General features: G+C 35.1%; 1 protein-coding gene across 1 annotated transcript in view; it reads right to left on the minus strand.

The window, feature by feature from the left end:
- Lama2 (laminin subunit alpha 2) overlaps positions 1–20,969 on the minus strand; it is a 668,494-nt gene that overhangs the window by 480,518 nt on the left and 167,007 nt on the right. The window contains exons 2-3 of the mRNA XM_031380750.1: positions 19,018–19,188; positions 12,859–12,971 (exon numbers count right to left, since the gene is read on the minus strand). Coding sequence (XP_031236610.1) covers positions 12,859–12,971; positions 19,018–19,188 — 284 coding nt within the window. The remainder of the gene's footprint in view (positions 1–12,858; positions 12,972–19,017; positions 19,189–20,969) is intronic.

A 20,969-nucleotide genomic window follows, 5' to 3' on the forward strand; every position in this document is an offset into this window, starting at 1 on the left:
TTGTTTAACAGAAGACTAAAAGATAATCAGGATGATAGAGATATTATCAGAAAGACAAGTCACTAGAAAATATACTGAAAGAGGATAGCCCAAAATTATAAAATGGAAGAAAATAATATAACATCATGTGCAACAAACTTCATCATCACCCTAATGTATAATTGGTGTGTCACTGAGAATAGAGAGAAATTATATTTGAGAAAATAATCTCTTGGAATGTTCTAAAATTAATGAAAAATATTACCTAGCATTCTAGAAGTTTTTGAATTCTGAGATATTCTTATAAAACAAAATTATTAAACAAAATCAAAAGTATCCAGGGCAATTGAACATGGTGACTCAGTGACTAGAGGCATTTAAAGTGTAAGTCTGGCGATCTGAGTTCAACTGTCAGAACGTACACAAAGTTAGAAGAAAAGAACTCCATGAAGTTATCCTCTGATCTTTGCTCATTGGCCACGGTATCCACATTTGAACACATATGGTGTACAAATGTATACAAGAAAAGAAATAACTAAAATTTAAAACATACAAAGAATCTTCTGAATACTGCAGATAACATAATAGCAATAAAACAACAAGGGAAAAAGGGTATTTCAAAGAAAACAACAGTAGTGTCTGTTTCTGAATTCAGAAAAGAAATCATGAAAGCCAGACAATAATACTATGGCATTTTCAAGATGCTAGAGAAAAATAACTTTCCACCAAAAATTCTGTAATTAAAGAAAAAACAAGCATCAAAAATAGCACATCACAGAAAGAAGAAAAAGAAAAACAAGTAATCACAGAATTTTCTTGCGAATATACTTTCCTTAGTAGAAGGAAAAAAATGAGAAGCTAAAGGGATAGCCCATCAGATACTGAACTTGTGATGTGAGTATGGGAAGCTGAGTTCCGAGCCCTAGCACATGTGACATCCTGGTACAAGCCTCTACCACAGCGTAAGGGAAGCAGAGAAACAAAGATACTGGGAATGCAAAGGATAGTTTGTTTAAGGAAGGAAAACTTTACATTTTTCTCAAAGAAGGAAAGCCCTAAATAAAATATTAGCATGAAATAACACGAACAGAATATAGGTGAGACTGTATTAATACAAATCTGAATGTCTGCTCTAACATCTAGTATAAATGAAATAAATGTCTGGTTTAAGGGAAGGATTTTCAGAATTGTTTGATTCTGAATAAAGTCAAACATAATGTTTATAGAATATCCATCTATAATACATAAGACATCAGGGAGACTAAGCAAGTCTATACAACACAAACAGTTACAGAAATGAAGCCAGTGACTGCAGTCAAAGACAACTCAGAGAAGTATTTCTAATAGTGATGCTAAAATGTGCTGATAAAGCTCCAATCTCTTGTATGTCTTTGCTATTATTCTTTTCAAATAGAAACAAGAACATACACAGTTCACTGATGTATATGTAATATTGCTGCCAACAGCTGCTGAAACTGCATTCCTACAGTACAAATGGCAATGACAGATGAAAGAAACAAATTTCAAAAGAGCTTGCCCTCAAAGAATCAAAAGTATACTGACTATAGTGGAATTAAGTGAGGAAAAATTTCAAAAGACAGAAAACATTCAGTAATTTAGATATTAACCTAGAATTTTTCCTGTCTAAAGGAAATGCACAGACAAAAAATGGAACAGACTGAAGTAAAGACCAGCCAGAGACTGCCACACCTAGGGATCCATCTCATCTGCAGAGAGCAAACTCAGACACTATTGCTGACGCCAAGAAGCACTTGCTGACAGGATTCTGATATAGCAGTCCCCTGAGAGGCTCTGCCAACACCTAACGAACACAGATGCAGATACTCACAGCCAATCATCAGACTGAGCCCAGGGACGCCAATAAAAGAATTAGGGGAATGCCTGAAGGAACTGAAGGGGTTTGCAACCCTATAGGATGAACAACAATATCAACCAACCAGACCATTCAGAGCTCCCAGGGACTAACTCACCAGTCAAAGAGTTCATAGGGAGGGAATGATGGCTCCAGCTGCATATGTAGCAGAGGATTGCCTTATTTGGCATCAATGGGAGAGGAGGCCATTGGTCCTGTGGAGGCTTGATGCCCCAGCATAAGGGGATGCTAGCATGGTGAGGCAGGAGTAGGCAGATGGGTGGCAGAGCACCCCCATAGAGGCAAAGGGGAGGGGATATGGGGTGGAGTTTGCAAAGGGGAAATAGGGAAGGGGGACAATATTTGAAATGTAAGTGAATAAAATAACCAATTAAAAAATATAGATATATAAAAGCTCTCAAAAAAAAAAGTCACCAAAACAGAAAAAATTACAATGGAAACTTTAAAATGTTTTCAAATAAATGATAGTAAAAAATTCAGTGTCAAAATTATTGAATAGTTAAACTGTAGAGGCAAATATGTTGCCTTATATAAATGTGCTAGGATACAAGAGAGACTGAAATTTAAGTAATCTATCTATTTCATATAAAAGCAAAATTCAACATAATATAGTGATTTGATAATAGATTAAAATTAACCAACCAGTTATTTGAAAGGACTGATGAAATAATACATATTAGCAATGCTCTCAATTAAAGAATTACCTATGTTAATGGGCATATGGTAATGGGCAGGGAAATGATTATAAAACCTTTATACATAGAAAAATAAAAGCAGTATATGAAACACAATTATATACCAATGTATTTGCAATGTATTTGTATTTGTAAGGGAAATGGATAAATGTTTCAAAAAGGCTGACTCACTAAATTGATATAAAAATGATTCCAACTTTTTGTTATTTAATTTCTACTGCTGTAATAACATATGACCAAGATGACTTATAGAAAAAATCTGTTTGAAGCTTACACATCCAGAGGGTTAGAGTCTATTGATGATTAAATAGGAAGCTGGGAGCTGGAGCAATTGTTGAGAACTTACCTCTTGAACCATAAACAGGATGCTAAGCCTCCACTCCAAATGCAGTTGCGTTTTCTATCCTTCCCAGGTGTGCTTCTTCCACACATCTTCCACACACTTTTCCCAGCTGGTCCATACATACTAAGCCACCCCAAAGATGTTTAACTGGAGACCAATACTCAAATTTCCTAGTATGTGAGTAATATCTTATTGAAACACACACACTACATTTTTTTCCAAACAACCACTAATGTGCTCAGGTCTCTTCATCAGTGAGGCAGTTTGATTATGCATTTTCTCTGTGGCTATATTTTTAATTCAATGAATACACATCTTTAATTGCTGTTACAGATAAGACTTTGCATGTGTGTGTGTGTGTGTGTGTGTGTGTGTGTGTGTGTAGTGTTGTGTATGTGTGTGCTTAGAAGTGTGGAACAATTTTATCTTAGAAAAGCTGTCAGATGCTATAAATGGAACTTATGGAGACATGCTGGGAGGATCTAAAAAATGTGAGGGCTGTGAAAGATAGGTTCAAGAGGGTTTAGAGATGAACATTGTTAGCAACTGGAGTAGACACCATTTGTTCTTGTGGTATTTTGGCTAGAGTAGCTTTCTGTCCTTGTCCTAAGAACCTGTCTAAGGCTAAATTTTAAAGTAATGAACTAATTTCTTTGGCTGAGGAGATTTCAAGAAAGCCTAATATTGACTCTGTCTTAGTGTTGTTAGTAATCACTGTAAAAGTAACGTTTACTCACCTGATATAATTGTCTTCTTGAGGGCTTAGTGCTGAATAAGCTCATCCAGTCTAGGTCTTTCTGAACTCTGGCTGGCTGATTCAACTCAGTTGTTCTGGCTTAAACTCCTCTCTGAGCTAACTAATTCAAACCAGCTTCTCTCAGCTTCTTACTGCATTGCTCTGCTTAGCCTCAAACTAACTTTGGCAATCTGTTCTAATCTTCTGGCTCCTTTTCATTCTGTCTTCACCTGTATCTAGCTTGTTTTCTCTGCAACTACCTCTGAACTCTACAAACTGAACTGCCATGGACTCTACTGTACTGTACTACCTCTCAACTAAGACTCAAATGAATTTACTAGTATTCAGACATCTGTAACATTCCTCTGTTTCCTTAGTGATGGGATTAAAGGCATATCATGGACTCTTCCTCTGTGTATTCAGAGATCTAGTGAGGCTAGAATATGGCAGAGGTATCTCAGCTGATATAAAGAGGCCCAGAGATGCCACTGTGTGACATTGTAAAAGAGAAGCCTGGAGTTCTTTTGGAGAACCAAGTTGTTAGAAGTCCCAGTGTCATGAGATATGTTCCAAAGAGCACTGCATACAGTGAAAGGAACCAGTTCAAGAGAAAGAGGGATAATATAAACACTAAAACTGGCTAGTCAGAGCCACCTCAGACCTATGATACTGGGGACAGAACTACAAGACATGAAGTTACTCTGCTTAGTGGCTGTCTTACATTTGTTCAGTGCTTCTAATTATACTCCAGTCTTACCTTGTAGAAGAGCTATGTATATTCTGTTCTATTGAATGTTGGAAATACTTAATTTAATTTTAATTTTACTAAGGGTTACAATTATTTCTTTGAGTCTTAAAACACTCTTTCAACTTTTAATAAAAATATGAAAGACTTCTGAAGTTATACTAAATGTAGTTTGCATTATGATGTGGCCATAAAAGTTTGAGTGGCTAGGAGTAAATGTGGTGGTTCTATCTAATGAAATGGTATTCTTGGGAATTTTAATGCTTAGTTTCTAGTTGGTAGATATGTTTGGGGAAGGCTTAGTAGATGTAACATTGCAGGAGAAAGTTTGTCACTGGGGATGAGCTTTGCAGTCCCAAAAATCTACAAGCAATCCGAGTGGACTCTCTTGTCTTCTTGTTTGCAGTTCCAAATGTGAGCTCTCAAATGCTCCTTTAGACACCTGACATTTCTGATCTACTATCAAGGACTCAAACCCCTGGAACTGCTTGACCATAATTAAATATTCTATAATTTGCCTTGGCCACAGTATCTCATCACAGCAATTAGAAAGTAAGTAACTAATAAATGAAGTAAAGAGAAGGGTAGAGCAGGGGAGAGAATATAGGTCGCATAGTATTTTAATCTCCATGATGGCTATTTGTACACTTAGCAAATATTCACCAACTTTTTACTACATTTTCACATTTCTGGGTTTTATGATAAAGACATTGTATTATTTTATTTATATGTATGTATATATATGTATGTATGAAATGCATGTTTTTATTAAAAAGCATATATTCAGAGAAAATAAAACCTCAAAACTAAATTATATACTGTTATCAGATAAAACAAAAAGTGGTAAAAGTGTTTTAATTAATAAATAAATAGAAAATGAGCATGTAAATGGTAACAGAATAAGGCAAATAAGATCAGTCATGTAAAGTGTTTATATAAAGAACAAAGCAGTAATTAGTGAGGTTACTTCTTGATTATCATGAAACAATCTGGAGGAGATAACAAAATATAATGCACAATAAAAACAATTATAAAAGTACTTGAATGACAAAATGACAGTTTTTAGGTCCTATCTATGTAAATTTTAATAGATTAAATAATTTTCATATAAATTATTATTATAAAGTGCTATCATAAACAGCAGTGATTAAACTGTTCCTGAACTTACTCTACTTCTGATCTGGCTTCTCTATATTATACCCATCACAACTAGCCCACTTGTTTGCTCAACAAATTTTCAATACAGGATATCAGGAAATATTATTTTCCGAATATCAAGTAGACATGCAGCAAGATGTGAAACAGCTGCCTATATGTTATTAGCTATTTTTTAGATCAATAAGTTATAGACATTGTTAGACCTGTTTCTCATGTGACCCAAGAGGAGCACAAGAGGGAGAATCCCATGAAGATGAAAGAATTAGTAGAGAAGTGGCAGGTAACTGGGAACATAGACCTCTTAATGTTTCCCTAGCCTTCTTTTGGTCTTCCTTGTTTTTTTTTTCTTATATTTTACAAGCAAGATAACATAACATCAAGTCCCCTTTACAAAATAAAACATATATTCCATCTTGTAACTAAAACATGTACCTATATTGATAAAAGTAAATCATACCTATCTATAAATATGTTTTGCAATTATAATCAATATATGTATAGTGATAATAAATTTGCCAGTCCAGGGCATATGTATATAAATAGTAAGATCTAACAAGAACAAAGATAAATTCTAAGAATAAAATGAGAAAACACACAAGATGCCAGTAAAATGATTAAATAAAGATGTTTTGTGGGTGTGAGTCATCAGACAGCTGTGAAAACTGCTCTCATCTATTTTAGGATGTCTTATTCAGTTTTCCCATCATAATGTTGGTATGACTTAAAATGTTACCAGATCTTTCCCACAGACTTTTAAAAAGCAACTTGTTTATCTATGATATTTTCTTCCTACTTTTTATTAAGTAATCTAATTTAAACAGTGACTCCAAAAAACTTTTTCTCAGCAGGCAGTTAGCTTTGCAACAATAGGTATACATCTCCAAATATTCAGTGTTTACATGATGGTGCTAGACTTGAGTCTATCTGTGTTGCTAATTAAATAAACAAGTTAATATGTCAACACACATTTAAATGGTATTGCAAGTAGCATTATGTCAGTCTTTCTTGGCTCTGCTTTTTGCCTGATGTTTTTCCTACTAGGAAAAACAAAATGTAAATCCACAACAAAACAAATTCAAATAAACAAGTAAATATAGACTGTGATTCCCAACTTCATTGAGAAAGAGAGTTACAATCATTGGAGACTTTCTTAAACAATGCTGTAAATATGATAGAATCACATAGACAGTGGAAAGGTAATTGACATTTGGAATATGTTTGGAAAGACAATTGGTGGCACCATTTATTTTATGATTTCTGGGAACTAAATATTTCTGTTCTTCTAATCCACAAGGTAAAGTCTTCAGGAGTTGCAGATGCCATAGGATATCATAAGGATGGAGCCCTTATTAGCAGCCTTTTAGGAAAGATGCCAGTGGATTTAACTGTTTATTTTGTGATATAGAGCTACAGTAGTTTGATAGTGTTTATTTCCATCTTCTTCAATTTCTTATACACATGTTTTATAGATTTTAGAGAAATTCACTTCCTCATGTATATCTTTAAATATTTCATTTTACATTGTTTATTCAATAAAGTAATATTCTGTAGATTTTGTTTTAGACAGTCTATTGACAATGCAGAGTAACTTGTGATTTTATCGATTTTTTTCCTAGTTCTAACTATTTTGGTTGATTCTTTCAGTTTTCTGTATATAAGAACAAGTAGTTTGTAAAATAAGAAAATATACATTTTTTTAAAAAAATGGATGTATTTATTTTTCTTGCCTATTTGCTCTGGCTTTCTAATTCATACTAAAAAGAAGTGATAATACCTTTGCTTTGTATGAAATTCCTTTGTCTGATCTCCTGAGTACAATGCTCTTAATTATGGGTGTATATTATATGGAATTTTCTGAATTGACATTCATGCTTATGATACCCCCTTTTAAGAGTATTTTAGCATAAAGTGGTTGGATTTTGTCAATTTATTTTCTATACCATTGAGATAAACATATGACTTTTATCCTTATCCTGTTAATAAGCAATATCTCACGAGGATGGGTTGAGCTGTTCTTATTTAACCAGTATTAATTCCATGTGGTTGTTCTGAATGACTCTTTGAAAGTGATACTGAGCTAACTTTCTAGCATTTTTTTTTTAATTTTAGGCTCATCAATGGTTTTGACTTATAATTTTTCCTCAGTGTCTTGGTCTAGTTTTAATATCAATATAATCCTGTTCTCATACAAGAGCATTCCAGAGTGCTACAAAAGATTTTGATGTTAGGAAAGGGTTTGAGAAAGATTAGCATCATTTATTTAAATGCTTGGTAGAGTTCAGCCATCCATCAGGTACTGGGCTTTTCTTCAAAGGAAGACTTTAAAAATATATGTGTATGTGCACGTGTATATGTGTGTATGTGTGTGCATGCATGCACATTTGTTTACCAAAGCATGAGTGTGGAGATCAGAGGACAATTTGTGAGACTCAGTTCCCTCTGTCTTCTATGTGGGTTCTAAAGATTAATCGGCCTTCAAAGCAGCTTTGTTCACTGACCCATCTAGGTTCTTCCTGAGAATGTTTATTAGTGCATAATTTCCCTATTCTTTTGGACTATTTGGGTTTTCTATTTCTTCATGACTTAGCCTTGGGAGATTGATTATCTCTGTCTAAGAATCCATTAATGTCTCCCAACCTTTTTTGACTTTATTGGTATATAGATAATTGTTGTGCACCTGCTCAGTACCTATAGTATCTGTTGAAATCTGCCCTCGTATTTCTGATCTCACTTGAATCTTTTCTTTTTCTAGTAATCTTGTTTTGTTCTGCCAACATTGTTCATAGTTTTTTTTTAATTCTAGTTTTATTGATCACTTCAGTTTCATTATTTCTGTCTGCTCTGATCTTATTAATTTCCTGATTTCTGTTAATTTGAGATTGATTTGTTTCATTGTTTATTTAGTTCTTGCAGAATAGCAGTAGATTGATACAGATTCTGTTTCATTTCAGTGGATATATTCCTATTCAGGTTGCTCTTAGAACTGCTTTTGCTTTGTTACTTAGGTTTTAATGTGTTGTATCTCCATGATCACCTTGCAACTTAGTTTTTTTTAAAATATCCTTTCAACCTGTTACTTATTTGAAAGAATTTTGCTTAACTTTTGAGTATTTGTAAATTTAAATTTTTTCTTTGAGCCATGGGAATACAGAAAAGTATTAACAAGTAATTCAATATAAAGTAATTAATTAAAAAAAAACACTTATTGTAACTTTTATTCCTGGCTATATTTCTGTGTGGAGGAAGTATGTACAACGTGGACAAGTTCTACCGGAGGCTGGAAGTGGGTAGCAGATTCTCTTAAACTAAAAGTATAAACAATTGTAAGCCACATAACATAGATGCTAGGAACAAAACTTCAATCCTTTCCAAGATCATCAAATACTCTTAACCACCAAGCCATTAATCTGGCCCAGCATATAATAAAGTGATTTTTTAAGACAAACAAAAATTTCTACTACAAACTTGCTTCTCTGTATGTTACTAATCATCCTTCTCCCTAAGCAATTCAAGGGTGGCAATAAATGAAGTAACCATATTACAAATAACAAAATGAGATCAGAAATCATAACATGGTCTTGAAATGGAGCAAATAGAATGCTTTGGGCATCCTGTTAATCTTTGAGTGTTCGTTATGTTCTTCTAGCTTGCTGTATGATTTTATGTATACTCCAACAGAACAGTTCAGTTTCTACTTGAGTTTATGCAGATTTGACATGCTAATAATAGTCATGTTTGCCAGATGGAATTTAGTTGTTACACTGCTATAATCATTATTCCATATTCTTGCCACAATGTACTACTTATTCTGCTCATCTCAGTGGTTAAGCACAGTATGATTAAATCATTTGCTCAAGATAGGCTGTGAGTAAATAGAGTTGGGAAGTGTTACCACCCCTTAGTAATAACTGTCTGAAAACAATCTGTTTATAAAATAAGGATCTGCTTTTTCCTAAATAAATTGCTTTATTTTTCTAGTGCTTATCTCAAATGCTAAATATTAAAGAATCTTCTAAGTATAATTGGTAAAGATTTGATCAAGCCACTTTAATGACTGCTCTTTATATTTGAAATAGCAATTCATTAAAAACATCTCACAGAAGAGTCAAGAATATGTAAACAAAATCACTAGTACTTGCCAAGATTGTATACATAAGAATAAAAAATAATGAGCCTTTTACTGAGTCAGTGGAAGTCAGTGATGATGTTTGCCTATTCCTTATCCCATCACTGCTTTGACTCTCAGTAGACAATAGCTACCATGATGCTGAGTGACTGGGAAACCTTCAGGGTATGTGTAAAAAGACAGAAATTATACAATTCTAGAAGTAGAGTGTATGTGTCAAATAATGAGAGATCTAACTAGCTGTCTTTCATAGCATAGGCATTAGTAAAATTCTCCTGATAAAAGCCGGAAAGACAGTAGGTTGTGACTTCTCGGGCCTAAGCTATTTACTGAAATGTATGGAAAACAGCAGCAATGTTCATGAGATCTGTGGGACTGGTGGATTCTTCAGAATCCTAGTAGAAAGACTGGGGTCATTCTAATTCTGCACTTGAACTCTTCAGGTGTGAACCACAGAATTGCCTGCTGGAAGCTTTGTAAAAATGTCCAACTCACTCTTCTCAGTCTTTGTGCTTTTCAACTATTAAATGGGAGCTTTTACATTCTGGCCAATGACTGAAGTTCTTCACACAAAAACAAATCTCTAAATAGTGTTGATTTTATAAAGAGATATAACATTAATAATTTTGGAAAGTAATATCTCAGAGTTTAAAGCCTCCAAAAACTATTAAACAGGAGTAGTAGCACCAGCTACCTAGAGGAGCTGTTGTGAGAAACACATGTCCTTGGTTACCACTGCGTTCAAAAATTCCTTTTAACATCTCTGTTCTGTAGCTAAGTAAGTACTAGAAGATTTTCCAAATTTAGTTTTTCCACAGACTGAGTATACATGAAAGTGTGAAACCCCTTCTTGGTCTAAAGAATTCTATTATAAAACCCTGATTATAAAACATGTTTAATTATTTTATATCATTAGTTAATTGACTAAACTAAAATCTAGGATCAAGTAGAAATGGGCATTTACTTATTAATATAGATTATATGCATATTTCTTCACCTAAATGCATATAATAGGCTAATTTTTAGGAAGTAAAAGAAAGTAAATATAAACATCAAAATGAATATGCATTAGACTATGTACTATTTGACCTCATAGCCTCTGAACCAATTATACCTGGTGAATTCAGACTTTGGAGTTGGGCTGACCTTTATTATAAACATAACTTTTTCACTTGTTATGAAGACTCTTCAGAATATTGGCTCATCTTAAGGTTATTAAATGGGAAGAGGTACAAACACAGAAAACACCCTCTACTTCTGAAGAAGACATCATGTGGTCATGTGGAAATCAGCACATAAAACAGCTAGGAAGACATCCCTAACTTCCCTAAAGAACACATCCCTGCCTTCCCTAAAGAACACATCCCTGCCTTCCCTAAAGAACACATCCCTGCCTTCCCTAAAGAACACATCCCTGCCTTCCCTAAAGAAAGAAACACGGCTTTTAGGTAATCTATAACTTGCAAAGTTAATGATAGATAGTTAACTATACAGGACTAAGGTAAAGTCTGTGCTTGCACAGTATGATTGTAAATTGGAGGGGGAATGATGTTTCACTTGATAATGGAGAAATGATATTGTTTAGTTCAATGGAGAGTTTAAGTAATCTGTGCAGATAGCATTAATAATTGACTTTCTTGATCCATGTGAAATCTAAAGAATAAGTGGAGAGTAAATGAGAACAGTAAACCTTCACTATCTATTGATTCCCTATCACCAGCAATGACCTGAGTCAATGGACTGCTGTCTCACTCTTGATGGGAAAGGCTGATTTTTAATGGTCACATGGCTGCTGGGATCAATAAAAGGCCAAGCTGTCTTTACCCAGAAAAAAATGTGAAAGTCCATTTTGAAGGTACGATCCTCTGGAAACTCATCCACAGATTATCTAATCTAAAGAATATCTAATCTAAAGAATAATCAGACTATAAGGATGGCATTTGCCACTTCATTATCAGACAATGATCTGAGACTTTCTAGGAATTAATAACTAAATTCAAAGCTGACATCCTGCTAATAGGTAGGAATAAGCCCAGGTTAGCTGGTCATTTAGCAGTAGCATTTGCACCCTGCTGCTACCCAGTTGCTCAGGTGTCAAGGTGTCCATGGGGAGATAAAGGATGCTCTTCTCTGAGACCCACCAACTTCCTCATTCTGAGAGCAGCCATTTGTAATTTAGGAATGTGCACTGACCAAGATGGGTCAAGATCCTATAGAAGGGATGCTTAATTCTTGGGTCTAGTGTCAATCTATTCTGTTAGCTGTTACTTCCTCACAGCATGGCATCCTATATAACTGTGACTTCATTGTGTAGTCTGTCAGTAAACATCTTCAGCATCCCTTTATTTTCTGATTAGTTTACCTCCACACTGATATAGGAGGAGCAGATGGATGATTTTTCTATGATGATGCAAAAGAATGAAAGTAAAATAGACCTAATAATAAACTATCAAAGTTCAATTTTTCTTGTCTTTACCTCTGGTCCATGATACTATCTTTTACTCCAAGGGAAAATTATGAGAGGGTCTTTTCAAATTCCATCAAAATTCATATATAACCCTAAATAATTTGGGAATGAGGATGAGTCCTGGTTTTTAAATTCAGTCTGATGTGAATATTGTGAATAAAAATAAAAAAGTTAAGAACAGACGGCATGCAGGTTTATGCAAAACAATCTTTGACTTCTAACATAAATTTTACATATTTAGTGGTTCAAGTGTAATTTGAGAATCAACTGTCACAGCTTGCTCAACTCTCAGGAACAAGAAACAACATGCTCAAGAGCTTTGCTATCCAAGAGGCTTTGAAGCAACCATACTATGAGCAGAGTGGTATCAAAATATTGTTTTACAAGTTTTAAACTGTGCTGTTTTGTTCCTTTCACAAAAAGTTTTGTTGATCCATATTTTCAGCATCACTCCCAACTTTGTAACTCACACTTAATTTCTAATTCATTTCTAAACCTCCCACATAGGTCCATTTGAGTTGTACTTTAGAAATAAGTACCAAACATCAATAAATGATTATCTGTGAAACAGACAGGATCTTTTGTCACAATATCAAGAAAATAACAGTGATAAGAATCATCACGATTCACCTTTCATCTAAAAATTGCTAACTAGACAAATAGCAGATGCAAGGTAGAATTTCAGAAGTGGAAAGTGACGGGAGGCATACTTTACCTGTTGTAAATCCAGAGTAATTGTCACATAATGGTATTCTACTCCATTCTTGATGCTGGGACTCTGCCACCAAGTGTTCTTGCCATCAATAGCATTCGTGATCGGGTGCCTCTCTGTGGAATAGGCAGCAGCATAAGAAGGAGGAGAAAAAGATCAGATTATGAGTTTATACCTGTCTCTTCAAAGAAAAGGCAAAACAAAGATGATGTATAACAAGCCTGTAGATAACAAGTATTAGATATCAAACCACTTCTGTGATTTCATATTCTACACAACATGCAGGAAATGGTGTTATCATGACTAGGCTACAAAAAATGTACTAAACACTGACCACCAGCTAAAATGGACAGCCTTAAAGATACCTCCAGAAACAAAGTACAAAGAAATAGTACAGAAATCCCAAAAGCATACTGATCATCTGATAAAGAAAAACTCTCCTGTTGGAAAGGTTCTTGAATATTGTTTATTCATACATATTCTTTGTTGCAGAGACTTGGGCATTCCAGTATATATATGACTTTACTATAAAATAATACCATTTTCTATGAGTTTTTTTTTTTTAACAAATCTTTAACTTGTTACCTCTCTATCATGATATAAAACTCTGTTGGGAGATTCCCCAAGCCCTCCATGCAGTATTTGTTTGGCTGTATATCATTAATTCCAGAGGAGCAATCTAGTCAACATTCAAGTCAGGAGACTGGCACATGAAACTCCAAAGTAACAACCAAACACAAGCTTTCCCACACAAACCAAATCCAGACAGATTTGAAGAAAACCTATTGTGGAATTCAAAGGGAATCAGTAAGCATGTGTGAGAAACTCCTTCATCCATGACTGTCTTTTAGTATAGTTCTTTTCTTTCTATAAGCCTGGAGTGCTGAGGTTCTCCTGTCTTCAAATTCAGATCCTATTTCTCAGAGAAGAAATATCTTCATGTCCAACAGCCTTGTTACATTTTGGGTGGTGCTGGAACCTGTTCTCCTATTTCACAGGTCTTTTCTCCTCATCTAGGTATACACAGACCACACGTGGCTGAGAACGACTGGAGCAGTGGCTGCTGGTATTCCTCAAGTCCCTCAGACCTCATGTGGAAGCCAGCAAATCTGCTTCCTGAAAGGTCCTTCAAGTGTCATGAGAGTCTCTGCTAGTATGCCATACTCCTGTTCCTTTTGATAGAAGTGTGTTCAGTAGTACAAGCCTTGGGAACTTGTACAAATTAATTGTCTCAAACATTATTCAAAGATATGGTATGATGGTTAATTTTGATGCTCAGTCTAACTGGATCTGGGATCAATTAACAAGCTGGTGACATACCCAGGTAGAAATATGGATGCACCTTCTAGTGGCAGACCAGATAAAAAGAGGTCTAAGATAAAAGTTTTATGCTTCCTGCCACAGCATCTCACCAGGAAGCTTTTCTACTCTGTTGCTGCTAGTGTTACATTTCCTTGTTGATAACAGAATCCAGGTTCTTTGGGCTTCCCACATGCACTGATGATCAGTGGCTCTTCAAGAACCTGCCATAACTTCAGTAGCAGGTCGGGATGGTTAACTGAGCAGCTACTGGGTTCTCACCTTCTCTCTTGTGAAAATAGCCACTGTTGGCCTATCCAACAATATTACTATAATATAATATTACTATATTGTGTAAGAAATGTTGCTTTAACATATATTTATTTTACTAGATCTGTTATAATGAACCTTGACATAATTTTCATCATCATGAGGGAATTTATCCTCATCCTACACTCCTAATTTGACAACATAATACAGGAGGCAGGATATGTATTTTGTCTAATGATATGGAATGAATGACCACAAGATTTGGGGTATAAAGAGCAGGCATGTAAGATGCTAGATGTTTCTTGGCCCCACCATTTATTTTTTAACTTGCCATTGACTAATCACTTAAATTCCATTTTATTCCTAAAATAGGGATGGCAATGCTTCACTCACGCAGCATTTTCAAGATCCTTGACTTCCAGGAGAAAAGTAAAATAGAAAAGACAATATGCCCATACGAGATTTAGGGGTTAATATTCTACCCTCAGAATTTTATAAGTAACGGTAATCTTGAGTCTCATTAACCTTCATCTGCTATAACCATGAATTCAAAATTCATTCATAAATTGACATTTATAAACATATGATTACCTTCAAAAATAATATCAAATTAAGAAAAATTTAGTCAAAATTATTCTTGATACCCTTATGAAGACTATCGAATGCTCATTTTTTGACCTTAATAGCCATTGATCAGTAAAACCATTTGAGTGGGATCCCTTTCTTCAGAGGTTACCTCATGAGGAGCATGCTTATGTAATACTAGAATAAATTATAAGCCTGTTGAGAATGCATATTGTTATGAATCTTATAGGCATGTTCTACTTAATAAAATTGAAGATAAAAAATCAAAACTATGTTCTTCACACATAGAAATTTGATAGTGATATAGAAATTCTCTTTAAAAGAAAGAAATATAGTTTAGTCAGTGAAGTGCTTATTTTGTGAGCAGGGTAATCCCAAAAAAGCAGAGTGGTGTGTGTGTGTGTGTGTGTGTGTGTGTGTGTGTGTGTGTGTGTGTGAAAGGATTATCCTCACCTCTCAGAACCCTGTTAGATTTGGACTGTTGGAACTTTTTCCTGGAGAATCCTTGGGGTTTCCTGAGCAGCCAACATAGCTTATTTGGCAAGCTCCAAGAAAAAAATGATAGACTAGACTTCAATCTCAAAGGTGAGCATTTTTCAGGTATCAACACTCAAGTATGTTTCACATGAAACAGGACACACACAGCACACATCTGTGTACTCATACACATGAACACATACATGAAAGTATGTTGATTAAATTTGCCATTTTTTGCTAGTGAAAAGTTCAATCTTAGCTCTGTTTATTTAGACTTCTTTATAATCTTTAGCTACAAACATAAACTTAGGTAAACTCTGATGTTCATGTTTTAATCTGGCTATGATAACATAGGACAGAATGGAAATATAACATTGCCACTGGTAATTTTTCAATGCAACTACCATGATCCATGGACTTGATTTTGTACTGAGTCTTATCACATCAACAAGCCAATGTGATGAGGTATCCTATTCATTTAATAGTAGTTCCACTTGGACTCTATTTAAGGTAGGTATAATGTTCCTTTATAAGAATGGCAAATAAATGGAGCATAACTAAAATATCAAAAAAATGTCTCTGGTAGTGTGGGTGAATGCAAAAACCAGCACATTGGAAGCAACTAATGAAGTATATTGGCATTGTCCTTACAGATAGTTATATACATAGATGATAGATAGATAAATAGATAGATAGATAAGATAGATAAGATAGATGATAGATGGATAGATAAATAGATAGATAGATTGATAGATAGATAGATAGATAGATAGATAGATAGATAGATAGATAGATAGATGGTAGATAAGGTAGGTAAGTAGATAGATAGATAGATAGATAGATAGATAGATAGATAGATAGATAGATAGATAGATAGATAGACCTTCCTACTACATCTTCCTATTTTTATTTATTTATTTTTTTTGGTCATTGCTGTTCTCATGTGTAAAGCACACATGCAAATACATTTCCAAATAGAATTCATAGGTTTGCAGTAGTTGCCAAGAAAAGCCATTTAAATGGGAATCCTGATATCTTCTACCTCAGATCAAGTTGATATGAGAATTAACAATGAAAAAGATGGGAATACTTATCAACAATTAACCATAACTCTCACTTTAGTAATTATAATTTGCATATACTGATTAATTCTTGGCAGAGTTACCTTATTTTAAAAAGATAGAAATATCATTATCCTCAAACAGAATTAACTGTACAAGTCATAGCAAGAGGCAACTACATCTGAAAATTGTCTAGGGTGGCATAAGGCAGTCTTCTCGAATAGTTTCTGTTTTAATTAACAACCAAAAACTACAAGCAGTCAGAGTTCATCTTTCACTTTCTTTTCATGGTCAATGTAGGCATTGCATATTCATTCTAGAAGGTCCCTGAATTTGTGGAAATTTATCATCTGTAACTACAACTTTTACTCAAGCATATTCACATAATTTATTGCTAAATTTTTATTCCTGTCAGAGCTTATTCTTTCTGAGTTTCCTATATCAAAATTGATTTTGAAATGTAATGAAGCTGCTCACCCTGAAAAGTAGCACAAAGTATATTCTATCTGTGACAACTATTTAAAAGGCGAGCAAGCAGAGAAGCCCACAGCTCTCCTCCCATGCAACTTGCTTCATTGAAAGAATCAGTTCCGGTTTTGATATGAAAAACTTGGTGTGTCCTTGACAAAATATAAGCATCTTCCACTGACGTGCAAGAGACCCCAAACACAGTATTTACTCTATTAACTGCTTTTCTATAATCATTATAGATGCAGACATATTTTCTAAAACATATCTCTAAGTTAGCCTCCATCTCTAAAATTATTAGATTAATTCCATTTTTTTTGCTATGTTGCATCACATCCTGTAGGTTTGTATGTCACATATTTTGATAATCAAATTAGTCTTACTAACTTGTACAGCCTCTGTCTCTCATGGCTCTCTTCCTGAGTGTAGGTCTTGGTGGCCTATTCTTGGTGTGTGACCTTGTACAGCCTCTGTCTCTCATGGCTCTCTCCCTGAGTGTAGGTCTTGTTCTACCTTGTACAGCCTCTGTCTCTCATGACTCTCCCTGAGTGTAGGTCTTGTTCTACCTTGTACAGCCTCTGTCTCTCATGGCTCTCTCCCTGAGTGTAGGTCTTGTTCTACCTTGTACAGCCTCTGTCTACACATGACTCTCCATGAGTGTAGGTCTTGGTGGCCTCTTCTTGGTGTGTGACCTTGTACAGCCTCTGTCTCTCATGACTCTCCCTGAGTATAGGTCTGGGTGGCCTATTGGTATGTGATCTTGTACAGCCTCTGTCTCTCATGGCTCTCTCCCTGAGTGTAGGTCTTGTTCTACCTTGTACAGCCTCTGTCTCTCATGGCTCTCTCCCTGAGTGTAGGTCTTGTTCTACCTTGTACAGCCTCTGTCTCTCATGACTCTCTCCCTGAGTGTAGGTCTTGATGGCCTATTCTTGGTGTGTGACTTACTTTTTGTCTTTCTCTCATTTCCTCAATTTCTCTATGACAAATTTATAATATTACTTTATGCTCCAGTATTGATCATAGCACATGTCCTTATTCTGTGAATAAGATTCACAGAGGCCAATCAAACAGCTTGGCAAGTACTGTCCTCGGTTATTTGTCCATTGGTTTCGAGAAGCCTTTCTTTTTTTTTTTTTTTTTTTTTTTTTTTTTTTTTTTTTTTTTTTTGAATTTTTGAGACAGAGTTTCTCTGTATAGCCCTGGCTGTCCTGGAACTCACTCTGTAGACCAGGCTGGCCTCGAACTCAGAAATCCACCTGCCTCTGCCTCCCAAGTGCTGAGATTAAAGGCATGCGCCACCACTGCCTGGCCCTTTCTGACCTGTTTCCAGCTCTACACTCACCACAAGAAGAGACTCTGCCCTCTGAAAATTTCAAGTCTTGTCATTCTTAACTACTTAGACATTTTTTCTACAAGGAAGCTTTTCTGTTTTATTCCATTTTTTTCCTTCTCACCTCCCTCTTCTCCTCTCCTCTGTACTTGTTAAACTAATTTATTTTTTACCTAAGTTTCCACTTCATCTTGGTTTCACTGGAAAGAGATCTCTGACATTGACATTGAATTTATGACCTTCTTCTCTCACTTCAGAACCTCTGTGATTAACCCTTTGCTTACTAGTTGAAAGCTTGACCATACTTTTTTTCTTATTGGATCTGATGGATTTTACCTAGAAAATAAGTAACCAATGAACAGCGAAGTCTCACATGAATCACCACATCTTCAGAGAGCTTTATGTAGTCATGGAGTCTAATAACTGCCTTAGAACTTCAACAAGTGAGTTCCCTTCTGTTACTGAACTTTGTATATGTATGGGACACTAATGCTAAATGTTTATGAAATAACTAAGAGGATTCATAAAATGCTCACAGTAAAAGAAAATTCTGGAATGTTTAGGCTCATGAGTCCTTTGATCTTAATGCAATTTAGCCCCCATGTCTCTTTTTTCTCCTTTTGTTATCATTGATTGCATCCAGTGCCATATAAATCCATATACAGTACATACGGTATGGGTTGCTGCTGTTCTGATTGCAGATTCGACACTGAGGGTTCCTCACAGGCTGCCCGGGGACATGTTCCACCAACTTGCAGTACATCTCAGGTCCTTTTTCCCCACATGTAGCATTGGTTGTGATGAGTGCATTCGAAGCAAGATTCAGAACAGCAGGAAATAAACCTGAGAAAGTGTGACAAATAAAGATAGGTCAAACCATTTTTTGCTATATTTTAAAATATAATTTAACTGACATTTTTCAGGGAATTAAATCAATCCAAAAGGAAATAATTAGTCATTATATACTAAAGGTAAGTCAGTACATTGCATCACCAAAAGTACTCTATTGAAAGAACTTTTTAAAATACTTCCTGAGTTTTAAGATGTCCTCTTAACATTTAGCCTCTAGTATTTAATTTAAATAGTTATTCAAACCAGACATTATATATCTAATATGATGGTATTATTCTATCAGAATCTTCTGTATTCCATGTCACCTAGTACCTACCATTAAGCCATGACATGTATAGTTTCTATACAACTATGTACCTATTTTCTTCATGGTTCTTGTATGTCTCACTTACCATTTAGTATAGATTGCTGCTACAACACCTTCATATGTTGACTGGAGAAAACTATTTGTATTGTTTTCTGTTTCACCAAAACTTTATCATAGCACTTAGTGGTCATAGGCCATAAATTACTGCTTTGGATCTAATGGAAGAATTTGACTTATGTAGGCCGATCTCAGTGCAAGGGGAAGAGATTTTGTTTGCATTGAGAACCTAGTGGAGGCTCTTCACTTCCTTGTCGGCGATGCCTTTTCTGCTCTCTAAAATTTGTATTCTGTGAACCTTCTTTCAATAATAGTGCAGTAAAGCCAATCATCAAAAGCCCTTCTTTAACTGAAACCTCATCATGGAAGAGACATATTTGAGTTGTACATGGAACATTCTAATCACTCAGACTCGCTTGGCTCTGTGAATGTACCAGCTAAGTCGCTATCATTTTGGCTGTTGACAAAAAGTTCTTTGTAACTATATTTTATGCATGGTGTTTTACTGAGACCCTTGGATTCATTATCTCATGAATGCTTTATGCTTTAGTTTCAGGCATTGATACATAGTGAAGACCTTGTTGGGACGTAGTTGGTTATCCTCAATAAGATGGAGAGATGACATCTTGGCTCAAACATCAGTCTGAACCAGCTGCCTATGTTAATAGTAACCTTCTTAATTAAGGTGTAGCCACAGCATGCCAGACACCACTCTGTCCACATCTGCCACTGTTCTTATGCTTTTCATCTTTGTGGACTAATTTGTGCCACAAAACAGACATGTGATCTGCATGATGCTTTACCTTCACTATATTAAGCTTTATTAAATAACTTGCCTGGGAGACAGTTGGCAAGCATCAGGCTTCCCATCCCAGGAGCCTGACCCCAGAGTCTAGCCTATTCACACTGCCTGCAGTGCATGTAAAACATATGTTTCACCATTTTGTGGTCATTTATAGCCTTAGTTGATCTTAGAATTGCACTGAGAATTTTTTTTAAAAGATAAATCAGAAAGAGTACTTAGAACATTTGATTGGACTCCTAAGGGTTTTTATTTAATTATTGAATTTTCCTTTTAATCAGAAGAATAATATAAAACAGAAAAATAGTTTTAAATATTGTAATCTTTATTGTAAGTAGTCTCAAAACTTGAAGTAGAAATCAAGTGATATCTCTACTTTCAAATATCACTCGCAAATTGTTATATGTAAGCAATATCCTTACTCCTTCTATTCCCACACTCTCCAGTCTATAAACACCCCTGTCTCCCATCCTCCAATGAACTTCACTCCTTAACATTCTTGTCTTAATCTTCCCTTCAGCTAACAGTTATCTGGCATTTACAACTTTCCCTCATTTTCTAGTCATTTAACATTAACATTTTTTATGCAATCCTACTTATTAGCTC

The sequence above is a fragment of the Mastomys coucha genome, unplaced genomic scaffold, assembly GCF_008632895.1.
Source record: "Mastomys coucha isolate ucsf_1 unplaced genomic scaffold, UCSF_Mcou_1 pScaffold2, whole genome shotgun sequence".
Taxonomy (NCBI): domain Eukaryota; kingdom Metazoa; phylum Chordata; class Mammalia; order Rodentia; family Muridae; genus Mastomys; species Mastomys coucha.